The sequence below is a fragment of the Macaca thibetana genome, chromosome 9 (assembly GCF_024542745.1).
Source record: "Macaca thibetana thibetana isolate TM-01 chromosome 9, ASM2454274v1, whole genome shotgun sequence".
Classification (NCBI taxonomy): domain Eukaryota; kingdom Metazoa; phylum Chordata; class Mammalia; order Primates; family Cercopithecidae; genus Macaca; species Macaca thibetana.
In genome coordinates, this window is record NC_065586.1 from 106,015,794 (window position 1) to 106,042,267 (window position 26,474).

The 26,474-nt window shown below is 43.5% G+C and overlaps 1 protein-coding gene across 4 annotated transcripts in view; it reads right to left on the reverse strand.

Moving 5' to 3' along the window:
* XPNPEP1 (X-prolyl aminopeptidase 1) overlaps positions 1-26,474 on the reverse strand; it is a 63,044-nt gene that overhangs the window by 31,678 nt on the left and 4,892 nt on the right. For 2 of the 4 annotated variants that reach the window (XM_050804277.1, XM_050804280.1), the window contains exons 2-3: positions 21,442-21,530; positions 13,205-13,329 (exon numbers count right to left, since the gene is read on the reverse strand). In XM_050804277.1, the coding sequence (XP_050660234.1) occupies positions 13,205-13,329; positions 21,442-21,530 (214 nt within the window). Of the gene's footprint in view, positions 1-11,138; positions 11,302-13,204; positions 13,330-21,441; positions 21,531-26,474 lie in introns of those variants that run through there. The other 2 variants (XM_050804278.1, XM_050804279.1) reach the window with 2 other exon arrangements.

Below are 26,474 nucleotides of genomic sequence, written 5' to 3' on the forward strand. Positions count from 1 at the left end.
CAGCCACACCCACCTCCTTTCTGCTCTTTGCATATCCTGAGCTCATTCCTGCCTCAGGGCCTTGGCACATGCGCTTCCTTGTGCCTATAAAAGTTTTTCTGATCACGGCATGGCTAGGTCCTTCTCATCATTATACTTGAGATCACATGTCACCTCTACAGACCTACCTGTACTACCCAGCTATAATAGCCACCCAGCCACTTTTAAGTCTCTGTATAGCTCACACATACTCTAGATATTTGCCTTTTTTTTTTGGTGGTGGGGGGGGGAGACAGGATCTCCTTCTGTTATCCTAGCTGGAGTGTGGTGACACAATTATGGTTCATTATATCCTTGACCTGTCAGGTTCAAGCAACCCTCCCACCTCAATCTTCTGACTAGCCAGGACTACAGCAGGCACACACCCTTTTTTTTTTTTTTTTTTTTGTAGAAACGGGGTTTTACCACATTGCCAGGCTGGTCTCGAACTTCTGGGCTCAAGTGATCAGCCTGCCTCAGTCTCCCAAAGTGCTAGGATTATAGGCATAAGCCACCATGCTAGGCAATGTTTCTCTTCTTAATGAACTTTTTACATTTTTATTGTCTTGTTCCTCAACCTCTATCTTACCCCCAAGCATGTAAGTTCCATGAGATCAGGGTATCTGTCTTGTCACTGTTCCTGCACTCAGCACAGGTGACACACAGTAGATCCTCAATCCACATTTGTATTACAAATGAACAAGCAGAAGGAGACATGAAGCTTTTCCCTACATCCAGTTAAAACCTCAACCATCTCTATGAAGATGGAGGAAGGGACCATTAGCCAAGGAATGCAGGTGGCCTCTAGAAACTGGAAGAGCCAAGGAAATGGACTCTCCCTGGAGCCTGCAGAAGTAACACAGCCCTGCTCACCCATTTTAGACTTCAGACCTCCAGAACCATAAGAGAATAAATTCGTTTTAAGTCACTGTGGTAATTTGTTATAGCAGTGATAGGAAACTAACACATTATCTAACGGAGAAAAGATCGTAAGGGATTATAAATGGGGTTTCAAACTCAAATACCTCAGGGTACAGGACAAAGGATGTCTTTTCTAAAGACAGCAGCTCCTACTCAGCTCTGATTTCTGAAATGCAGGCCATGTGTTGCCAGTCTTCAATATTTCAGAAGAAGCTAGAAATACGGGTTCATGAGAAATTACCCAATTTTTAAATGTTGGCATCTAATTCCAACAATATAAACAATACATAGCCAAATAAAGCATCTGTAAACTACAAAAAAAAAAAAAGCTAGTCATCTCTCAAAAATCTGGTTCGGCTGGGCGCGGTGGCTCACGCCTGTAATCCCAGCACTTTGGGAGGCCGAGACGGGCAGATCACAAGGTCAGGAGATCGAGACCATCCTGGCTAACACGGTGAAACCCCGTCTCTACTAAAAGTACAAAAAACTAGCCAGGCGAGGTGGCGGGCGCCTGTAGTCCCAGCTACTCGGGAGGCTGAGGCAGGAGAATGGCGTAAACCCAGGAGGCGGAGCTTGTAGTGAGCCGAGTTCGCGCCACTGCATTCCAGCCTGGGTGACAGAGCAAAGACTCCTTCTCAAAAAAAAAAAAAAAAAAAAAAAAATCTGGTTCATGTGCCCCCTCTTCCATGAAGCTGACTGACCCACTTCAGCTTTCAGAGGCTCCCACATCTCTGAATTTTATAGGACCATCCACGTTGGCACTTATCCATACCCTACCTTGGGTAATGTTAACAAACAATGTTAGCTAAGATTATTTAGTCTGTATTGTTTATCATTGTCTCAACACCTACTAGTCAATAACTGTATTCATTTCCTCTCATTCTAATCCTCATAGCAGTTCTGGAAGGTATCCTCCCTCACCAATCTACAGATGAAAAAAATGAAGCTTAGAGAAATAACTAACTTCCCCAAGGTAACATCACAGTAACATCTGAACTCAGGTCTGACTTTTTTTTTTTTTTAAAAGATGGACGGCCGGGCGCGGTGGCTCAAGCCTGTAATCCCAGCACTTTGGGAGGCCAAGACGGGCGGATCACAAGGTCAGGAGATCGAGACCATCCTGGCTAACACAGTGAAACCCCATCTCTACTAAAAAATACAAAAAACTAGCCGGGCGAGGTGGTGGGCACCTGTAGTCCCAGCTACTCGGGAGGCTGAGGCAGGAGAATGGCGTAAACCCGGGAGGCAGCGCTTGCAGTGAGCCGAGATCCGGCTACTGCACTCCAGCCTGGGAGACAGAGTGAGACTCCGTCTCAAAAAAAAAAAAAAAAAAAAAAAAAGATGGAGTCTTGCTTTGTCGCCCGGGCTGAAGTGCAGTGGCACAATCTGGGCTCACTACAACCTCCACCTCCTAGGTTCACGCGATTCTCATGCCTCAGCCTCCCAAGTAGCTGGGATTACGGGCGCCCGCCACTACATCCAGCTAATTTTGGTATTTTTAGTAGAGACAGGGTGTTGCCATGTTGGTCAGGCTGGTCTCGAACTCCTGACTTCAAGTGATCCACCCACCTCGACTTCCCAAAGTGCTGGGATTACGGGCATGAGCCACTGTACCCAGCCTCAGGTCTGACTTTCGAAAGCCCATACCCTTGCAAGCTGCCAAGCAACCTCTTCTAATTTTGTAGAGAAGTTGTACACATCAAGTCCCACAACTGGATTATAAATTCTGAGGGAACAAGGAATACAAGGTATATGCTGCACTTACCTCTACCTTCATCAGCCACATAATAGACATCTCCTACAACCAGAAGTTAGAATTCTGTTCAAGCCTGGTTCCCCACTTACTAGCTGGGTGAACCTGGGGCTCAACTTCCTCATCTGTAAAATGGGGATGAAAATAATGCCCACCTTGAAGGGTTGAGGTATGACATAAAGCTATTAGTGCATGCCGAACATCTGATGAACTGCAGCACTTATTGCTATGTACTGCACCAAGCTTGCCTCTACAGCAAACGTAAGAAACTATCTTCTCGAAGTAGACAATCAGCAATTTTAGACAGATACTCCATGAAACATTAACACTAATAAACAGCCATATAGACTATGCTGAATATGCAGTGTGGTATTTGCTACAGTTTAAAGGATGCTCAGATGTGCCTTAGATCCATCAGGCCAAGCTCAGAGGTTTGACTGGGCCACCAAGGACAGATGAAGACAGCAGGAAAACAGTCCAGAGAGAGGGAAAGGTGTGACAAGGCTGAGAAGCAAGAGGCAAGAGGCGAGAGGCCTGTCATGAGGCAGATAGCCAATTAGCCTAATGGCAGGGGCAAGAAGTTCAAGGGAGCAGCTGCAGAGATTTCTGTAAAGGCCGTCTGAAGACAAATAGTCAAAGACCTCAAACATCACACTAAGAGGCTTGAACTTTATCCTGCAAGTTCTAGAGAGACACTAAAAGTTGAAGAGTGGGTGGTGACATGACCAGAGCTGGTTTTTAAGGAGAGAGATCAACATGGCTGGTCACATGCAGATGGAACTTGCCAAGTAAAGCTGACAGCTGACTGCCAAGATAAGCACGACTAAAGTTACTAGAGTCCACATTAGGGTGACATCTTTCCCCCTCCCTGACCCTATTCTCCCATCAGCCATGAGCCTGGCACTGTGCCTCAAACATACAAGGTTCTCAAGAAAAATGAAACTGAATGAATAAAGGGCCATCGGTCCACAGGAAGTACCAAAGGTTAGACTGTGAATGGTGATATAGACTCCTTGTTTCCAAATATAAGTTTTTGGCATTTTTTTTTCTCTCCTAAATGAAACCAAGTCAGGGTATGTGGGAAAAACTGATAGCTGTCCAAAGATTCGTGCTCCTTCCTTAGTGTAGAAGAGTCACTGTGAAGTAGCTGCCCAGCCAGGCCTTCATTCCCACGCCTCCTTACATTGAGGTGAGGTCACATGACTGACTCTTACCAATGAAATATGGGTAAGAGGTGACACCTGGGTCAGGGCTCTTACAAATGAGTGTGCCCTGTCCATACTCTTTCTCTTTCCCCTTCCACCAGCTAAAATGATGGCACTATGGGATGGAAAGAGCCTGGATCCCTGAATCACTTTCCCTCAAGGTAGAGGGAAGTCCCCCATCAACCAGGAACACCCACTCTATACTGCTACATGAAATAAGAAATAAGCCTTTACAATACTAGGCCACTGAAACGTCGAGATGTGTTACCACAGCTAGCATTATTCTAACACAACCGATAAAATCACTGTGGGATAAAAATCAGTAACCCCACCCCAAGAGAAAGCCTGTTTATGAAATACAAAACAAAACAGGAAGCTGACTCCAGGAGAATGGAGTAGGGTCCAAAGAGTTTAGGAAAATCTGATTCACGTCTTCCAGGAGGAGGAACCATAAACAAAAATTCACATTGGCAGAGTCAGTCCCTGACAAAACATCACCCTTTGACTAAGCCAAGCCCAACAACATAATATGGGGTCTTACAGATGAGGAAAACGGGGAATCAGGATTTCTAAAAGGCAGTGCTGGCACAGCTATGACTCCAACCAAGGATTCTCCTGGTTTGAGGCAAGTGGTGACCACAAATCCCAATGTATGACTAGGATGGTACATGAAAGCATCCATGTCTGTACCAGAGAGAACAGACAATCCCTTGCTAAAAAAGTCCCCCAGGGCCCAAGCTCATTAATCCACAACCCTAATACCACAACCCTTGTTCTGAGTTTAAAAATAAGAAACTCTTAAGAGTTACAGAGGACAGAGAGAAGCAGACCACTGGAGTGCCAAGTCCTTGCGTAATTACGCGTTTGAGGTACGTTTTCTCTCTAGCAGGGAACAGTGTGTGGGTGTGTATATTTGTGTTTTGGAAAGTACACAAAGGACAGAATTCAAGATTCCCCTTCACTTCTCCAACACCCTCCCCTCCCCAGTCGTAGGAGAAACTCCATCAACCCAGAATCTACCCTGAAACAATTAGGAACAAGAGCCGCAGGGAATAGCAGCGTCTCTATTACTGAGGAGACGACTATGGCAGGTCACACAGGAAGCCAGCCCTTCCTTCTTGTTCTCACAATCACAGCAAGGATCCAGAGCCCCACTTAACAGAGTCACCCCAACTATGTCTCTCTTCTCCACAGGAACTAAAACAAGGAACCCATTTCTTTCTGTTGATGGTACCATAAACACTCTCAGGCTTCAAACCTTCCCAATCCCCTCTGCCATGTGCCTGCAAGGTCCACATTTAATCCAGGGTCTACTACTTCTCCAAATCCTACCCCTCCTCTCTGCTCCTAACCCCAGTAACCCAAGTCCAGCTCCTCTTTACCCCAACTATGAGATCCTGCAAGGCCTAACAGGTTTCCCAATTCGCAGAGTCTCCTTTCTCCAATCCATACTAAACACTGCTCCTTCTGATCATGTCACTCTAAAATCCTGATTCTCGTGGTCAAGGACAACCATGACCAGTCGGGGATAACTCATGGATGGTCTTAATCAGGCCCCTGTTTTCCTTTCTTCTTCAAGCTTATTGTCATGCATGTTCTCCTAATTCTATAGATATCCATGGTATTTCTTACCATTTGACCCAGCCATCCTATTACTGGGTATATACCCAAGGGATTATAAATCATGCTGCTCTAAGGACACATGCACACATATATTTGTTGTGGCACTATTCACAATAGCAAAGACTTGGAACCAACCCAAATGTCCATCAATGATAGACTGGATTAAGAAAATGTGGCACATATACACCATGGAATACTATGCAGCCATAAAAAAGGATGAGTTCATGTCCCTTGTAGGGACATGGATGAAGCTGGAAACCATTATTCTCAGCAAACTATCGCAAGGACAGAAAATCAAACACAGCATGTTCTCACTCATAGGTGGGAACTGAACAATGAGATAACTTGGAGACAGAGTGAGGAACATCACACACTGGGGTCTGTCACAAGGTGGGGGATGGGGGAGGGATAGCATTAGGGGATATACCTAAGGTAAACGACAAGTTAATGGGCGCAGCACACCAACATGGCACATGTATACATGTGTAACAAACCTGCATGTTGTGCTCATGTACCCTAGAACTTAAAGTATAAAAAATAAAATAAAAAGATATCCATGGTATTTCTTGTGCTTCTCTCCCTCTTTCCATGCATCCAAATTCTACCCGTTCACGTTCTGATTTAAATCCTACTTCCCCCATGAAGACTTCCTTGATCCTGCCAGCTTAAAATACTGTCACCTTTGAATTCAGTTCACACTTTAAGTAAACTTACATTACAGTTGCCACCAGCCACATGTGTCTAAGCACTTGAAATGTGGCTGTTGTGACTGAGAAACAGAATACTTAATTTTATTTCACTTTAATAAACTGAAATACAAATTTTAAAACTGATATTCAAGATTCAGTTACTGGAAAACTTTTAGGTAGGTTTAGAAAAACTTGGGTATGTTTTTGAGTCTTGAGTCCACCTTTTCAACTGTTAGTTTTATGAAATCTAAACACAGATCAAATATTTCCAATGAAAATTTCACATTCAAAGTGCAAAGTTTTGGAAATGTAAAATACTTCCCATATTTGAAATTTCAGCATAAAAAGGAATGTAAAGTATCTTCTTAATAATTTTTATAATGATGATGTGCTAAAATAATATTTTGGATATGTTGGATTAATATGCTGTTAAAATTAATTTCACTGCTCTTTTACTTTAATGTGTCTATGAGAACATTTAATATTACATATGTATTTTTACCAGATTTCTACCAGACAGTGCTAATGAGGTCCTTTCACATGACAGGCACCAATTTCTTTTTGTGTTCGCATTTATGACTGTGGCTTACCTATTCTTTAATCTCTTCAAAGGGAATTTCATTCGTCTCTACAACAGTAATAACAACAACAATAGCTGCAGCTAATATGATGAGACTTTTCAGGTGACATCAAGCATTGAAGCTGCAAGCATTCAAGTGCTTCAAGCATTCACATCTACAGTATGAACTCATTTCATCTTAACAATAGCCCATGCGGTACATACTGTCACAATCTCTTTTGAGAATACAAAAACTGAGACCCAGAAAGTTTAACTGACGCTTCAGAATTTCATGTAACTTGCCTGATGTCAAGCAACTAGTAAGTGGCAAATCTGGCATCTGAACCCAGAGAGGCTCTAGAGCTCATACACTTATCTGTATGCTAACTACCTGCCCTCTGCATTTGCCCCAGGACCGAGCCCCGAGCAGCAGTCAGAAAACATGCAAACAAACAAAACACAACTTCCCCACATACGTAAGACAGACAGCTAAGCTACAGCAGTAGAAATGGCAGTGAAGATTATAAAAGAAAAAGTGGAGAGGGGTGATGAAGATGGAAGGACAGCAAGAGTGCAAAAAATGTAAGAGTGTGAAGTCTAAACAGCGACTTCTGCAATAAGAGCAACAGCTAACACCGAGCAAGCTTGACACATTATGTATTTTCAGGATGTTGCTAGAAAACACATCTGTCTAGGATTAAAGCCTCAGTTTCCTCATGGAGGGAAAAGCCATCCAATTCTGATATTGCAGGATCATTAGCAGGAGATAAAGAGCTGAGGGAAAGCCTGGAACACACCCTGTGGCTTGGATGGCCTCACTGCCACTCCCAGAAGAAATTGCTTTGGGTGTATTAGGCCACACCTACTGTCAAAGGTAGAACCTTTTTAAGTATCAGTCAGGGTATCCAAAAATCAGCTTTATGATGACCAAACAAACAAACAAAAAAAGCTGGAAAAGGAACAGCACCCAGAACCAAGAACATCAAGATGAACTTGACTTAGCTACAAGATGTCGGTGTCTCCTACCAGTAAACACACAGATAATATCCTAACTCCAGGCAAAAGAAAACTGAAACTGAAATACAAAGACTACAAAGCTTCCAACACACCCTTAACCAGAAACCTTCAACTTTTAATTCAAGTAACATACGCTGGTCGAATCTTTCTGTATACTGAGGCCTCCCCTGGAGGTGAAGATTCACAAATAGTAGAGCTATTAAGGAGTCTTCAGCTGGGGTTCCATGACGGCCTGTGAGAACCCTTTCGGAGGAGGGCCCCAATTTCAGACAACTGTGCCAGGGGACTTACAGAACTGCCCAAACCAACTGCTACATAATCATAATGTGCTCCAGTTGCAGGAACCACCATCTGCTCAACACTAATAGGGTGACTGCAATCAAATTGGCCTAGGGCAACTGTCCAATGCTTGAAGGGCAGCAAATTAAAAATGCCACTGGTGAGTCCAGCAGAGAATCCATGTGACATGAAGCCCACATCCAAAGGCTGAGGCCTGGGACTGACAGGAAACAAGGAAGAGCTAGCTCATCAGAGGGGCCCAAAGAAAAAACAAAATTCCTTGAAGACAAGGCAATGGTCTGCCCTTCTTAAACAGGGGAGTGCCCAGCTCCTCTGCTACCTACGACTCCTACCATAACTCAGGCCCAAATCACAGTGGCCAGCCTACTTCCTCATCCAGTCCTTGGTCAAGATGATACTTTGCTTCATATGAAGTTGGTCAAATTTTTTTTGTTGTTTTTTTGTTTTTTTGTTTTTTGAGACAGGATCTTGCGCTGTCACCTAGGCTGGAGCGCAGTGGCATGATCTCAGCTCACTGCAACCTCCACTCCCAGGTTCAAGTGATTCTCCCACCACAGCCTCCCAAGAAGTCAGGACTACAGGCATGAGCCACCACACCCAGCTAATTTTTGTATTTTTTGGCAGAGACGGGCTGGTTTTGAACTCCTGACCTCAGGTAATCGGCCCGCCTCAGCCTTCCAAAATGCTTGGATTACAGGCATGAGCCACCACACCCAGCCTGAAGTTGATCAATCTTATTTGTCTATTCTAAAGAACACAGATGAACCTCACCAAATCTATCCTCACCATCCCACTGCCTACTAAATTTAACAGTTATGTACCCAGCCTCATGGCCTCCTCACATGCCACCACCCCGCTTCCAGCTTGATATTCTACTTTTCCTATATTCTGCCAGGCTGAACAGCCAGTGAGCTGGTGCCTGAATATACCTCTCACTTTGACCTCTCCCTTCATCCACCTCCATGCAAGACCCATCATCGGATGAAAAGTGCTATCACAGAACAACACATAAAGGTATTCCATGGAACACTAGATTCTCCCACCCCATCCCTGAAATAACTAGGAAAATTCCATGGACATTTAAGTCCGAAAAAAGTTGAATACTTTATCCCCTCCTTAGAGGTACAGAGTGCACGTCAGCATATTAAAGGCCCTGAGAAGTCCTGCAGCTATGAAACTCACAGGGGCAAAGGACTTGAATAAACATTTTCTCCAAACAAAATATACAAATGGGACCAAAAAGCATATGAAAAGATACTCAACAACACTAATCATCAGGTAATACAAATCAAATCTACAATGAGCCATCACCTCACAACAAAACAAAAAATAACGAGTGTTGGTGAGGAAGTGGAAGAACTGGAACCCTGTGCACCATCGGTGGGAATGTAAAATAGTACAGGTGCTGTGGAAAACAGTATGGAAGCTCCCCCAGAAATTACAAATAGAAGGATCATATGATCTGGCAATCTCACTTGTGGGCATATATCCAAAAGAATGGAAAACAGGATCTTAAAAAGATATTTGCAAACCCATGTTCATTGCAACATTGCTCACAATAGCCAAGAGGTGGAAAAAACTGAAATGACCATCCACAGAACAGGTTAAAAAAAAAAAAAAAAGTCTCTAAATAAAATGGAATATTATTCAGCCTTATAAAAGAAAGAAATCCTGTTATACGTTACAACATGGATGAACCTTGGGCACTATGCTAAGTGAAATAAGCCAGTCACAAAAAGACAAATACTGCATGATTCCAACTACATGCGTTATCTAAAGTAGGCAAACTTTTTTTGAGACGGAATCTCGCTCTGTCACCCAGACTGGAGTACAGTGGCTCAATCTCAGCTGGCTCACTGCAATCTCCGCCTCTCAGGATCAAGCAAATTCTCCTGCCTCAGCCTCCTGAGCGGAGGGATTACAAGCGCGTGCCAGCACACCTGGCTAATTTTTGTATTTTTAGTAGAGACAGGGTTTCACCATGTTGATCAGGCTGGTCTCCAACTCCTGACCTCATGATCCGCCTGCCTCGGCCTCCCAAAGTGCTGGGATTACAGGCGTGAGCCACCATGACTGGCCCGGCAAAATCTTAGAAAGAGAAAGTAGAGGCCGGGCGCGGTGGCTCAAGCCTGTAACCCCAGCACTTTGGGAGGCCGAGACGGGCGGATCACGAGGTCAGAGATCGAGAATCCTGGTAGTCTCTACTAAAAAATACAAAAAACTGGTGGCGGGTGCCTGTAGTCCCAGCTACTTGGGAGGCTGAGGCCACCCGGGAGGCGGAGCTTGCAGTGAGCTGAGATCCGGCCACTGCACTCCAGCCTGGGCGACAGAGCGAGACTCCGTCTCAAAAAAAAAAAAAAAAAAAAAGAAAGAGAAAGTAGAATGGTGGTTGCCAGGGATAGGAGGGGAGAAGAGAGACTGAGAGGAACTGTTTAATCGATATACAGTTTCAGTTTTGCAAGATGAAAAAGTTCTAGAGATCTGTTGCACAACAATATGTGCATGCAGGCCGGGCGCGGTGGCTCAAGCCTGTAATCCCAGCACTTTGGGAGGCCGAGGCGGGTGGATCACGAGGTCAGGAGATGGAGACCATCCTGGCTAACACAGTGAAACCTCGTCTCTACTAAAAAATACAAAAAACTAGCCGGACGAGGTGGCGGGCGCCTGTAGTCCCAGCTACTCGGGAGGCTGAGGCAGGAGAATGGCGCAAACCCGGGAGGCAGAGCTTGCAGTGAGCTGAGATCCAGCCACTGCACTCCAGCCTGGGCAACAGAGCGAGACTCCGTCTCAAAAAAAAAAAAAAAAAAAAAAAAAAATGTGCATGTAGTTAACACTACAGTATTGTACATTTTTAAATGATTAAAATAAATGTCATATTACACATTTTTTACCACAATAAAAAAACGCTGTTCAGCTCATTTCATTTTCTCAACTAACAAATATATTTTTTGTAGAGCATCTTACAAGACACAACAGGAATACTGAAGAACACTGTTTGGGGAACACTGTTCTAAACATCAAAGTATCCTAAAAAAGTATCCTAAACTTCATACCGTTGTCTCAGACATCCGATCCCCTTGGTTATTCATTTGAAGCCCTTCATTTGCCCCTAAGGCTAGGAAATCCATGTCTCCAGGCAGAGATCCAATCTTGTGGTTGAGTGGTCCCCAGGTTAACACAGGCCTGACATTGTCACAACCATGTAGACTAGGAACTCTGGGGAGAGGCAAGAAGTCAGCCAGCCAGAATGGATATGTTTTGGGATCTTGCTCAACTTACAGAAATACCCTTATCTACCACCCCCTCCATTATGGTGGACTGGTAGACCCCCATTACTCATGTCTGACATCACACAGACACACACACAGACACAGACACACAGACACGCGCACGTGCACACACACAGAGTAACCAGGACCATACAGAACCAAGTTGCTACATATACCAATCAAGTTCTCACCCTGGACTTTGAATTTGAGGGATTAAAGTTCTAGCTCAATCTGGTATTTTGAAACTAAGAGAGGAAAAGATATAAATGTAGGTGTTGTCAGGTTTATACGACCCACCCAGTTGGCTGAAGAAAAGAAACTGATATGCAGCAAGACCTGAAAACCCTCCCGTCCCAGTTCCTCTTGAGGGCCTGCTGCATTCTTGCCCTCAGCTTCCACAAGACACCCTATCTGAGGCCCTGACATGCATAACTCTGAGAGCACCATTCACAATCTGGCGTTGTGCCAATATGGTGGCTCTGCCCTTGAATCCTTATAAAGCATTTTTACTGATCAAGGTATCTCAAGGCAGTTTCTATAACCTGCAACTGAAGAATCCTATAACAACAGTTTTATTTCCCACTACTGCTTTTTACTTCCCTGGTCTCTTGCCAGGGAAACCTGTCCCATTGTTTCTGAAAAGCACTCGAAGCTTCCCTGTTTCTTTTTTTTTTTTTTTTTTTTTTTTTTTTTTTACTTCTCCCTGTCGTCTCTTGCCAGTGGGGAAACCGCCATTCTCCTGTCCCAGTTGTTTCTAATTTTTTTGTATTTTTAGTAGAGACGGGGTTTCACTGTGTTAGCCAGGATGGTCTCGATCTCCTGACCTCGTGATCCGCCCGTCTCGGCCTCCCAAAGTGCTGGGATTACAGGCTTGAGCCACCGCGCCCGGCCTCCCTGTTTCTTACCTTCGCTGCCACTAATACTTTTACCTAGAACCTCTTTCCTCCTCCTCCACCCCATCCCTCTATTTACCCAAACTCCACCCATCCTTCAAGGTCCAATTCAAATGCCTCCCCTGCGCCATGAAGCTCTTCATTATCTTCCCCTCTCACCCTCAAACTTCCACAGCCTTCTGTCTGGATTTTCTTGATCACACTTACCACATTTTACAATACAAGTATGTGCATGTACATCTAAATTCCATTATTAAGCTGTATGCTTCTTAAAACCAGGAACAATTCTCATCTCTGTATCATGTCTAATACCTGAGATGGATAGGGCCTTATACATAAGCAAAGGCTGGGAAAACTATACTTACAGATGATTCTGTGGAAGAATAGCACTCTTATATTATTTCATCTCTCACTAAACCATAACCCCAGTGAGAGCAGACATTCAACCTTAAGTTCATCTTTGAACCCTACAGCACCATAACCACAGTGTAAGCACTCAAACACTTGCTGACTCAATGACCTCACACTGGATCCAGAATCCTTTTACCCTACTGCCCGTCAACCCTATCACATGAGGTCTCTGCCTCTCCAACTCTCCTGGATTGGGCAAAAGAAAGACAGGGCAAACAATTCTGCTAGGAACAGAGTGTGGCAGACGAGATGTGGAGTATGCCAGCAACAGAAAGTTCCAGAACTTCTGTCCCTTAATTTGCCCACTAATTCTTCATTGAAAGATGGCTAAGTCACTGGAATCAAGGAACCCAGGGCCAATCCACAAGCATTCAGTGAGACCTACTGGACACAGATCCCCATAGCAAGCCCTGGAAGGGCCTGGTTGTGGCCCTGGTTGTGGGTTGACAATTAGAATCCTACAAACGCATTAGGGCTGGGCAAAAAAAAGACTGAAAAGAAAGGAGAGGCTGAGGAGTTCCATCACAGCCCATTTCCACGCAGTACCTGATGAGCATCTCCCGATGGGATGATGTAGGCCTGGATCGGTTCAGTCACATACTCAGAGTTCCTCATGGCTTGTCTCAGCTGCCGAAGCAGCTCTGAAGTCACCTTTGGAGGCATTCTGCTGTCTGCAACAACAGGAGAGTTTATTTCAAAACCAGCCTGCCCCCTGCAATTCAATGTCCAGTTCGAAGTGGGCCCCAGAGAGGAGTGCCTTCCACGTTCTGACCCACTCCCAGTTAGGTCTTCAAACTGACCACCCCACCACCAGACCGAGACCAAAGCTGCCAGAAACACTAATGTTCACAGTTCTTAAATACTACCTCCAAGTAGCCATTTGTGGCCAGCAAAGTTTAGCTACTAACCATTTTCAAATTGACTGGTTACCTCTGTCACTCCTAGGATTTCACTCATGAATAGGAGATAAACAAGTATACAGAAATTTAGGTGTTTATCTTTGTTTATAGTAGAAAAAAACAGGAGAAGTGTATGATTTTATAGTTAATAGTTAAACTATAATACATACAACAGTATACTGTGTACTCATTACAAATTACACAGACCTAGAAAAGAATTACATAGACTTACATATTTGATTACATATTTGATACCTAGAGAACACTTGTGGGTGATTAAAAACAGATGACAGGCCAGGTAAGGTGGCTCACGCCTGTAATCCCAGCACTTTAGGAGAGGCCAAAGCAGGCAGATCACAAGGTCAGGAGATCGAGACCATCCTGGCCAATACGGTGAAACCCCATCTCTACAAAAATATTAAAAATTAGCCAGGTGTGGTGGCACATGCCTGTAGTGCCAGCTACTCCAGAGGCTGAAGCAGGATTGCTTGCACTCGGGAGGCAGAGGTTACAGTGACCTGAGACCACACCACTGCACTCCAGCCTGACAAAAGACTAAGACTCCATCTCAAAAAAAACAAACAACAAAAAAAAAAAAAAAAGATAACCAAAAAAAAAAAAACCACATATAGATTGTTCTTATTTAAAATTGTGTATGTATATATGCAGAGAGAAGTTTCTACAAGGACAGTCACCCAAGTGTTAAGAGTGGTTACCTTTGAGTAAGTAAATTTGGAGTGATTATTGTCTTCTTGTATTTTTCTGCTTTTTAAATTTGACTGCTTTAAAAGAAGTATGTTTTATAAACTTTTTGTTAAATACCCAGCTAGATTTAGAGAAGAAAGTTCCGTCCACTAGGAGTCAGAAGTCTTATCTTCTAGTGAATACCTGCTACCAACCAGCTGTGCAAGGGAGAAGGGGGCCAGGGCCTCAATGCTCTGTTCTCCTCTTTTAAAGTATGGCAGGAGTGGCCAGGCACGGTGGCTCATGCCTGTAATCCCAGCACTTCGGGAGGCCGAGGCGGGTGGATCACGAGGTCAGGAGATCAAGACCATCCTGGTTAACACAGTGAAACCCCATCTCTACCAAAAATACAAAAAAAATTAGCCGGACGTGGTGGCAGGCACCTGTAGTCCCAGCTACTTGGGAAGCTGAGGCAGGAGAATGGCGTGAACCCGGGAGGCAGAGCTTGCAGTGAGCCAGGATCACGCCACTGTACTGCAGCTCTAGGCAACAGAGCTTGCAGTGATACCTAAAGGAGGAATGGATCACCCACTGTACTGCAGCTCTAGGCAACAGAGCGCGACTCTGCTCTCAATACTTTATCTAAAGTTTTTTGTATAGGCACGGGGTTTGGATGAGACCCAAGGTTTTCTGAAACGAAGTCCCAAAGTGCTGGGATTACAGGCTTGAGCCACCGCGCCGGCCAAGGTTTTCAAACGAGGTCCCAAGGCTCCAGGGGAGTCTACCATTCAAATAAAACCAGAGCTGGAATCACCAGCTTTAGAAAATACAAATAGGAATAGAAATATAAAACTAATTAAACTGAAATGTAAAAGATGTTAACTGTGGTCCTACTAGAAACTCGTAAACTTGTTTCACCTATATCTATAGTCAGGGATAGTCTCTTGTACTCACTAAGTGGAAGCACAGATGATGCACGCTGACTTAACCACTTTAGTTGGTTCTTCAAAAAGACCTTTTCTCAACAATCACTGATATTAGTTAATGTTCTGATAAACATCATAGCTGTAGTCCTATGTCTACATAAAAAAAAACAACTTCAGAAGGAGCCAATTATAGAATAGTGATCATGCATATTTCACTATATCCTATACACTGGCACAAAACTATACTATTAGAATTCAAAGTAGAATGAGTTTTTCCAACCATTTTTAATAGACTTCATTTTTTACAGCAGTTACAGGTTCACAGCAAAACTGAGCAGAAAATACAGAGTTCCCATGTAGCTTCAGTTCCAACACACACATAGCCCCCTGCCACTATCTGCATGCCCCACCAGAGTAGTACATTTGTTAAAATGGATAAACTTATATTAACACATCATCATCACCCTAGGTCCACAGCTTACTCCTGCATTCATTCGTGGTGTTGTACATTCTATGGGTTTTGAACAATGTGTAATGGCATGTATCCACCATTAGAGCATCACACAGAGTACTTTCACTGCCCTGAAAATTCTCTGTGCACATGCAGCCTATTCATTCCTTCCTCCGCCTCTCCTCTAACTCCTGACAATAACTGAGCTTTTCTACTGTCTCCATAGTTTTGCCTTTTCTAAAATGTCATATAGTCAGAAACATACAATATGTAGCCTTTCCAGACTGACTTCTTTCACTTAAGAATATGCATTTAAGCCAGGCACGGTGGCTCATACCTGTAATCCCAGCACTTTGGGAGGCCAAGGCGGGCGGATCACCTGAGGTCGGGAGTTCAAGACCTCCCTGACCAACATAGAGAAACCCCATCTCTACTAAAAATACAAAATTAGCTGGGCACGGGGGCACATGCGTGTAATCCTAGCTACTCGGGAGGCTGAGGCAGGAGAATTGCTTGAACCCAGGAAGCAGAGGTTGTGGTGAGCCAAGATTGCACTATTGCACTCCAGCCTGGGCAACAAGAGCGAAACTCTGTCTCAAAAAATAAAAAAAAAAAAAAAAATGCATTTAAGGTTCCTCTAATATGCTCATTTCTTTTTTTTTTTTTTTTTTTTTTTTTTTGAGCTAAGGTTCCTCTATGTCAGGCTGGAGTGCAGTGGCGCGATTTCACTAGCTTGCTTGATAGCTCATGTCTTTAGCCCTGAATAATACTCCATTTTTTTTTTGTATTTTTGTCTGGATGTACCATCTCCATTTATCCATTCACAGGCTGAGCCACCGCGCCCGGCGATGAAGGACTCCATATTGGATGTACCACCATTTTCCATTTTCCAGGTTCTGGTAACCATGAATAAAGCTGCATCTGTGTGCAGGTTTTAGGTGGACATAAGATTTCAACTCATTTGGTGTTTTTGGTGTTTTGGAGTTTGCCAACTCATTTTTTAACAAATAAAAATATTTGGACAGGTGCAGCGGCTCACACCTGTAATCCCAGCACTTTGGGAGGCCGAGGCGGGTGGATCACAAGGTCAGGAGTTCAAGACCATCCTGCCTAATGTGGTGAAATCCCGTCTCTACTAAAAATACAAAAAAATTAGCCGGGCGTGGTGGTGGTCGCCTATAGTCCCAGCTATTCAGGAGGCTGAGGCAGGAGAATGGCGTGAACCTGGGAGGCACAGCTTGCAGTGAGCCAAGTTCACGCCACTGCACTCCAGCCTGGGCGACAGAGCAAGACTCCATCTCAAAAAAAAAAAAAAAATTTTACTTAATCAAAAACATTGTAACATACAACTCTGTAAGTAATGGAGAGTTAAATCAAGGCAATTACATGAGGTGATCTTCAAGGACTGACATCCTGACTTACTATAGCTTAAACCCTGCTGGGCATAGGTCCTTTTTGGATCTTTTTCTTTAGCATACTCATTTGCTTCTTCCTTTTCATCATCACCAGCACCTTAGGCTTCTATGCCTCAGTTGTTATGGTTATCTCCAACAGAATCCCCTATAGGGTACCATACTGATCTTAAGCTAGAAAAAGTGCCTCACTTACCATCTGCAGCAAGGGCAACTTCAACAAGCAGGCCCTAGGACTCAACCCCGAAGTCTCAGAAGACAGAAGTACTCAAAGGAAGAGTAAATGGAAACTGTCCTACTCATAATTCAAGCACATCCATGTTCCTTGCATTACAGCTGCTTCTGAATATTGTTCAGAGGGGCATTCTTTTTTTTTTCTGAGGGGAGACAGGGTCTTACTACATTGTCCAGGCTGGACTCCTGGGCTCAAGTGATCCTCCCACCTCAGCCTCCCAAGTAAGTGGGACTACAGGTACACACCACTGCATCCAGCTATCCTTTTCTTTTGTCTAATCTACTGAGCCTATAATTTCTCACCTATCAGAGAAAAAGGGATCAGAAGTACCTGGTCTGATCCAAGTTTATATGTCAACACCTCCACTGGGGGTTGAAAATAAAGCCCACCGTGATCTCACAAGCTTGCCAGCATCTAAAAATTTTACTCTGATATCTTTCAGGAGCTTCAGAATAGATTTATTGTGTTTTCAAATCACATTTCTGAGCAAGTAATCATTCTTAAAAACAGTCAAGCAAAAACGAAGCTTTCTTTAGAGCAGGACTTCAACACTGGCTGCGCATTAGGACTATCTGGGGAACATCTGACTTAACTGGTCTGGAGTACAGCCTTGGCTTCAGGAGTTTTAAAATGCAAAAATGTAAGAGTCCAAAATACTTTCTTTCAAGATCATTTATTTCTTTATAGAATGTGCCTTCCATTTAGGTACATTCGGACTTAAGGATTTTGGTGGCACTACTGGATGTTTAGTACTGATTATAGTATCAATATTATCAGTCACTAACTTCATCAATAAAGTTAACACAACCAATGATGAGCACAAAATCTTCAACTGCAAACTAAAAACCAACAAAAACAAACTGGAACTCTTCAAAAACATCCTCTGCTTCCCAGTCATCACAACCTGCCTCCTCATTTCCACATTCTGACCTTCATCACCACCACCATCACATCATCACATTTCCCCTGGTGACTGGTGGATCAGACCCCCACAGAATCATGAGCCTCATCAGTCTCACTGCCACTCCTCTCCACAATGCTACCTGCCCCCATCGACACTCAACACTTTCCCTCTTCCTACTTCCTCATCCTTCAGGCCCATCACATTCATGTTCTAGGTGAAATGCAACTACTTCTTTATCATCAATATCAGACATGATGAAAGAAGTCTCAACGCCATAACCAACAGTTAAGATGTGGTAAGGGGCAGGGGCAGCAACAGTGAAGGTGAAGAAGACAGTAACAGGCAATGGCTGAGGCAGTGAGGCAGCCACCACTGAAGTGAATACAGTGGGCCCTGGTGGCTGAGGCAGCTGTAGCCACAAGGAAAACAGGTGATGAAAGTGACTGAATGGGTGAGCAGCTGGAGCTAAGGAGAGAACAAAATTGGTGCAATTATATAAGTCCTAGCCACTGAGGTGGCACTGGTTGAAAAGGCAGCCAAGATGGAGGAAGTGAAAGTTGTAGCTGATGACCCTCGTAATTTGTAATAAGGAGTAAATGAGTTACTACACGTATGGCACTTAGAAACAGTTCCTGGCAAATAACAAACGTCATGTAAATGTTTAATGTTATTAGAGTAAGACGTACAACTAACCATAAATGCAATGTGATAAATCATGTAATAGGTGTACATACCACTTCTCCTGAAGGCAGGGATGATGTCATCTCTGTATCCATGTTTCTATAACTAACATACACATATGCTCACTCGAAGATGGCTAAATCAAATTCACAACATCGTGTCTATGATTTTTTCTGACTCAATGAACAGTAATGAATCTTCAGTGACAGATAGGCTCTTGCAAGGTGCTGTATCATGACATCTGCTCATTCCATATCCTATGACTTTTCAGAAATGTTAGAAACAGTCAAGAGCTAAGCAAAGTGTGCAGGAAAGTAGGAAGGCAAGAGCAACAGGCCTAGTCCATGATGAAACATTAGCCTATACACTGCCAGATATTTTCAAACTATGCCTTACAGACAATGACTCACTTAAAAGTCTTGCATATACAGGTCTGCTTTTAGAAATAAGTTCCCACAACTTCAGCCTTTATCACAAACAAGATTTTTCACTGATTGTACATGAAAAGCACACCATACTTATCTCACTGGTGGCCAGGCAAATTAAACATAACATGTGTGAAAGCACCATGCACAGCACCTAATACACTGCAGGAGCTCAAGAAATATTTGAATCTGGATCTGAAGCACCAACTGGAATTCCCACGTCTCGTCACAAGAATGGAAGGGGCCCGTTTACTCCAATTTCAGCACCTTAACACAGGCATAGATGCTCTTCCAGCATCCACAGCTTTAGAGGTAGTGCTTTGTTTCTCTGTTGCACAGCTGAAGGAAGGCTAAGGGACTTACATACATTAGTGGCTAATTCTCACAACAATTCTCCAAGGCAGGTTTCACTATTCTCATTTTACACATAAAGGAACAGGAGTTAAAAGGAGTTAAGTACTTGCCCAAGTCAGCTGGATCATCAGGAACCAAAGACTCAAGGTCTACGCAATTCTCAGGTCCATGCTCTATTACACCATATTATCTGGGGGACATAACAGAGGCTTAAAGTGTTCTAAGACAGAAGCAAAACAAGTGAGCTCCAGTTTCCAACTGGGATCTACAACCTCAGGCAATTGAAGCTTCCTAACCTCTATTTCCTCATACATTACAAAAAGAAAAAGAAGTTATCTTCCAATTCCAAGTTTGATGATTCCATCACTTTTTTCCTTTCTTTACTTTCTGTTTCCTCCTTCCTCTGCTACCTCCTAATATGGTCCAAACTGTGTGGGATACATCTATATTTTTTAAAGAAAAAGGATCTAAAATTGCATGCAATTATAGCATTGCTCTTCCAAACAGAGATTAGATAGGCATGGTTTCTTATGTACTTTAAGAGATCAATTTTTCAGGCCAGGCGCGGTGGCTCACGCCTGTAATTCCAGCACTTTGGGAGGCCGAGGCAGGCGGATCACGAGGTCAGGAGATCGAGACCATCCCGGCTAACATGGTGAAACCCCGTCTCTACTAAAAATACAAAAAATTAGCCGGGCGAGGTGGCGGGCGCCTGTAGTCCCAGCTACTCGGGAGGCTGAGGCAGGAGAATAGCATGAACCCAGGAGGCAGAGCTTGCAGTGAGCCGAGATTGTGCCACTGCACTCCAGCCTGGGCGACAGAGCAAGACTCCGTCTCAAAAAAAAAAAAAAAAAAGAGATTAATTTTTCAGTCAGCTAAAAAAAAAAAAAAAAAAAAAAAAAAAAAGGGGTTCTCCTGAGTAGTCGGTACAACCGTACTGGCTTACATGGGATAGAAATACAGTAATACACAACTTTTCAGAATTCAGGTTTCTGGTAACCCATCAGACAATTAACCAGTTCTGGGGAGAAGGGACAGCCAAGAAATATTTCCCAAAAAGACTGTCCTAAATGCACACTCAATTTATAAAGCACAATAATATAAGCTTTTCTCATTTTGCAATCTTATGACCAAAATTGAAAGCGAATTTCTAAGATAATCACAAAGGACTATACTAGAGAAATACAGAACATTTTCAATAATAACCTATCTCCTCCTCCACCACCACCCCCCTGACAAAAATGGAAAACGCAAAAAAAAATAATAATAATAAAAGTTGGAATTCTCTAAAAAATGGTAAATATATAGAAACAGTAACCAACCACTTAGGAAGCCAAAAAACAAAATGGTGGTTTTTTTTTTTTTTTTTTTTTTTTTTTTTTTGAGACGGAGTCTCGCTTTGTCGCCCAGGCTGGAGTGCAGTGGCCGGATCTCAGCTCACTGCAAGCTCTGCCTCCCGGGTTTACGCCATTCTCCTGCCTCAGCCTCCCGAGTAGCTGGGACTACAGGCGCCCACCACCTCGCCCGGCTAGTTTTTTGTATTTTTAGTAGAGACGGGGTTTCACCATATTAGCCAGGATGGTCTCGATCTCCTGACCTCGTGATCCGCCCGTCTCGGCCTCCCAAAGTGCTGGGATTACAGGCTTGAGCCACCGTGCCCGGCCACAAAATGGTTTTTAAATTCCAGGTACTCACGCCCAGTCATGATCTATTACTAATTCCTTACCCTCTTTTCTCACCCAACCTGGGGTTGGGGTGAAGATCTAAAATCCTTTACAGATGTTCCATCTAATTTCCAGACAAAATTATTACCTGTTTCCACACCTGTGTCTCCTGAGTGTGTCACCTCGTGAGGTTCAATTATTCTTAAATTTCTCAGCTGAAAATCCTGGTGATTCGCCCTTAAGGAGAGAAAGAACAGGAATTTGCAGACTTTGACCACAATAAAAGTGGCAAGGCTCAATCAGAAGAGGCATTGCTTAACAGTTCTCTAAGGCCGGGCGCGGTGGCTCAAGCCTGTAATCCCAGCACTTTGGGAGGCCGAGGCGGGTGGATCACGAGGTCAGGAGATCAAGACCATCCTGGCTAACATGGTGAAACCCCGTCTCTACTAAAAATACAAAAAACTAGCCGAGCGTGGTGGCGGGCGCCTGTAGTCCCAGCTACTTGGGAGGCTGAGGCGGGAGAATGGCGTGAACCCGGGAAGCGGAGCTTGCAGTGAGCCGAGATCACGCCACTGCACTCCAGCCTGGGAGACACAGCGAGACTCCGTCTCAAAAAAAAAAAGAAAAAAAAAAAAAACAGTTCTCTAACATGAATCAGAAGAACTCTCACCCCCATTATCAGTGGCAGAATAAATAAAAGTTTGATGTAAAACTTGCAGGCGTAAAACATCGCCATTGCAGGTTAACCTTCTCAGTTCTAGCTTTCAGTTCATAAATTCTCTTCAGCTATGTCTAACTTCCTGTTTAACTAGACTAAGAAGACTTACTTTCAATGACTATGTTTTTTCCTTACACAAGTTCTATTTGATTCTTTTTCACATCGGCCTGTTCTTTCTTTATGGTGTCCTATTCTTTCACTCTGGTTTCTATGCCTTCTCTTTGTGCCTTCATTATTTTAGGCCCTTATTTTATAATTTCTCCCATACTTTCAAACAGATCTTGGGAGACTAACCCTCATGTCTGCTGGGTCTGCTGCCTCTCCCTCTTGGTGGTTCATTCCTTCTGTGCTTTGTGATCGATCTTTTATTAAGAGCTTATCTTCAATAGAGGCTATTTATCTATAAGAATGTGATGGGTCCTGGTTTGTACAAGCAGTTCTGTGATTGCTTGCTTCTAAGACTTTCACATTAATTTCATAGCTAGAAGATTTGCACACAAACTTCTTGTTCCCATATGGGGATAGTCTAATGCCCTGGACACCAGGCATGAAGGTCTATATCTGCATCTGATCATTTTCCCAGGCTCAGGTTACTAGTATACCATTCAGGTGTTAGGTTCCCTCTACATTTTTGGCACTTGAGGATTTCTCTTTCTTTCAAGTTCATTCAGTCAACAAATATTTATTGAAAAATCTTCCATAATCCGGGCCCTGTTCTGGACACAACAGTGAACAAAATAGACAAGATCTCTGACTTTAACAAATGTACATGGGGCAAGGCAGGGAGATTGGGGAGAGGATAGGGAAGAGAAGGCAACAGACACAAAACAAGTACACAGTATGTCAGGTAATAAGAACTTGTTTTGTGAAAAAAAGTAAAGCAGGGCAAGGGGAAGAAAGCATCAAGGAGGTAAGGGGAAGGATTATTTCATATGGGGTAGCCAGGGACAGCCTCTCTGGTAACAGACAACATTTTAACACAGACCTAAAAAGAGTGAGGAAGCAAGCCATGTGAACGGCTAGGGGAACAATGTTCCAGGAGAACAGCAAGTGCAAAGACCATGAGGCAGGAGTATGTCTAGTGTACCTGAGGAAAAGCAAGAAGGCCAGCACAGTGTGATTGTATCAGGGGATGGGGAGGTAAGTGGTTCAGAGACAACGTCATAGAGGCACCAGGGGGCCTACTGTGGGCCATAGAAAAGGTTTTGAATTTTACTCAGCTATGAACTCAAAGTTGATTAAGTTATAATTTAACCACATGTTTACATGTTGTAAAGATAGAGAGGGACACATTAGCTCAGTCTACCACACAGCCAGAACCAGATAACCAGGCAGCTTTACCAATGACTCTAGGCCTACTTTCATATGGCTGTGACTTTAGTTTTACTGGACAGAATGGGATGTTCTTTTTTTTTTTTTTTTTTTTTTTGAGACGGAGTCTCGCTCTGCTGCCCAGGCTGGAGTGCAATGGCCGGATCTCAGCTCACTGCAAGCTCCACCTCCCGGGTCCACGCCATTCTCCTGCCTCAGCCTCCCTAGTAGTTGGGACTACAGGCGCCCGCCACCTCGCCCGGCTAATTTTTTGTATTTTTAGTAGAGACGGGGTTTCACCGTGTTAGCCAGGATGGTCTCGATCTCCTGACCTCGTGATCCGCCCGTCTCGGCCTCCCAAAGTGCTGGGATTACAGGCTTGAGCCACCGCGCCCGGCCGGGATGTTCTTAACTAGGGTAAACATATTATTCTTTCATAAAAAAGTAAGACACCCCAATATGTCTTGTAAAATATAAACACAAATATTCTCAACAAAATACCAGCAAACTGAATCTAGAACAACATAAAAAGGATCATCATCGCCAAGTGGGACTTATCCCAGGAATACAAGGTTGGCTCAATATATGAAAAATCAATTACTATAATAGGCCATATCAACAGAATAAAGAACAAAATCTACCTGGTCTTCTTAACAAATGCAGAAAAAGCATGACAAAATCCAATGTCCCTTCAAGATAAAAGTACTCAGCAAACTAGAAGAAAAAGTCCTCAACCTGACAAAGGGTATTACAAAACCTACAGCTAACATCATTCTTAATGTTGAAAGACTAAATGCTTTCCCCTATGATCAGGAACATGACAGGGATGTCTACTCTTGGCACTTCTATTCAACATCATGCCAGAAGTTCTATCTAGGGTAAGGAGGCAAGAAAATGAAACAAAAGGCATCCAGTTTAGAAAAGAAGAAGTAAAACTATCTCTATTTGCAAATGACATAATCTTGAATACAGAAAATCCTAAACAATCCACAAACAAAATTAGAACCAATAACTGAGTTCATCAAGAACACAGGATACAAAAATCAATATTTAAAAAATCAATTTGACTTCTATATCCTTGCAATGAACAATCCAAAAATAAAATTAAGAAAAGTCCATTTACAATAACATCAAAAACAAAAAAAAGTTAAAAATAAATTTAAGAAAAGAAGTGCAAAATGTACACCATAAAAACTAAAAAAGACTGCTGAAAGTAACTGAAGAAGACCTAAATAAACAAAAGCTATTCCATGGTCATGGATTAGAAGGTTTACTATTGGTAAGATGACAGTACTTCCCAAATTGATCTATGGACTCAATGCATTCCCTGCCAAAATTCTAGCTAGCTTGTAGGCTGAAATTGACAAGCAGATTCTAAAATTCATATGGAAATGCAAGGGACCCAGAATAGCCAAAACAATCTTGAAAAAGAACAGAATCTTGAAAAGAACTCTTCCATCCCAATTTCAAACTTAAATACCAGACAGTGTGGTACTAGCATAAGAATGGACTTACAAATGAGTAAAACAGAATTAAGAGTCCAGAAATAAACCCTCACAACTGTCAACTGATTTTTGAGGATGCCAAGACCATTCAATGGGGGAAGGAATAGTCTCTTCAACAAATGGTGCTGGGACAAGTGAATATCCACATGCAAAAGAATAAAGTTTCCAACGTGGCAAAACTCCATTTCTACAAAAAACACAAAAATTAGTCGGGCATGGTGGCATGCACCTGTAGTCCCAGCTACTCTGGAGGCTAAGGTGGGGTGGATCACTTGAACCCTGGAGGTCGAGGCTGCAGTGAGCCATTATAGCACCACTGCACTCCAGCTTGGGTTACAAAGTAAGACCCTGTCTCAAAAAAAAAAAAAAGCCAGGCACAATTACTCACATCTGTAATCCCAGTACTTTGGGAGGCTGAGGCAGGCAGATTGCCTGAGTCCAAGGGTTCAAGACCAGCTTGGGCAACATGGCAAAACACATCTCTACAAAATTTACAAAAATGAGCCAGGTTTGGTGGTGCACACCGATGGTCCCAACTACTTAGAAGGCTGAGGTGGGAGGATCGCTTAAGCCAGACAGGTTGAGGCAGCAGTGAGCTATGATCGCCCCACTGCAGTCTAGCCTTGATCACACAGAGAGACCCTGTCTCAAAAAAAGAAAAATGAAGTTTAATCCACCTCATACCATAAACAAAAATTAACACAAATGGATCACAGGCATAAACATAGGAGCTAAACTGTAAAACTCTTAAAGCACAAACATAACTCTGCCTGACCTTGGATTAGGCAATGACTTCTTGAGACACAAATCAAAATGCACAGCAACAAAAGAAAAAAGAGATACACTGGACTTCATCAGAATTTAAAATGTTTGTGTTTCAAAGGATACCATCAAGAAAATGGATGACGGCCGGGCGCGGTGGCTCAAGCCTGTAATCCCAGCACTTTGGGAGGCCGAGACGGGCGGATCACGAGGTCAGGAGATCGAGACCATCCTGGCTAACACAATGAAACCCCGTCTCTACTAAAAATACAAAAAAATTAGCCGGGCGTGGTGGCAGCGCCTGTAGTCCCAGCTACTCGGGAGGCTGAGGCAGGAGAATGGCGGGAACCCGGGAGGCGGAGCTTGCAGTGAGCCGAGATCGCGCCACTGCACTCCAGCCTGGGCGACAGAGCGAGACTCCGCCTCAAAAAAAAAAAAAAAAAAAAAAAAAGAAAATGGATGACAACCCACAGAACAGGAGAAAATATCTGCAGATCTGTTGAGTCTAGTATTCAGAATACATAAAGAACTATTACAACTCGCTGGGTGCGGTGGCTCACGCCTGTAATCCTAGCACTTTGGGAGGCCGAGATGGGCAAATCACGAGGTCAGGAGATCGAGACCATCTTGGCTAACACGGTGAAACCCTGTCTCTACTAAAAACACAAAAAAATTAGCTGGCTGTGCTGGCGGGCGCCTGTATACAGTCCCAGCTACTCGGGAGGCTGAGGCAGGAGAATAGCATGAACCCAGGAGGTGGAGGCTGCAGTAAGCTGAGATGGCGCCACCACACTCCAGCCTGGGCGAGAGGGAGACTCTGTCTCAAAAAAAAAAAACTATGCCGGGCGCGGTGGCTCACGCCTGTAATCCCAGCACTTTGGGAGG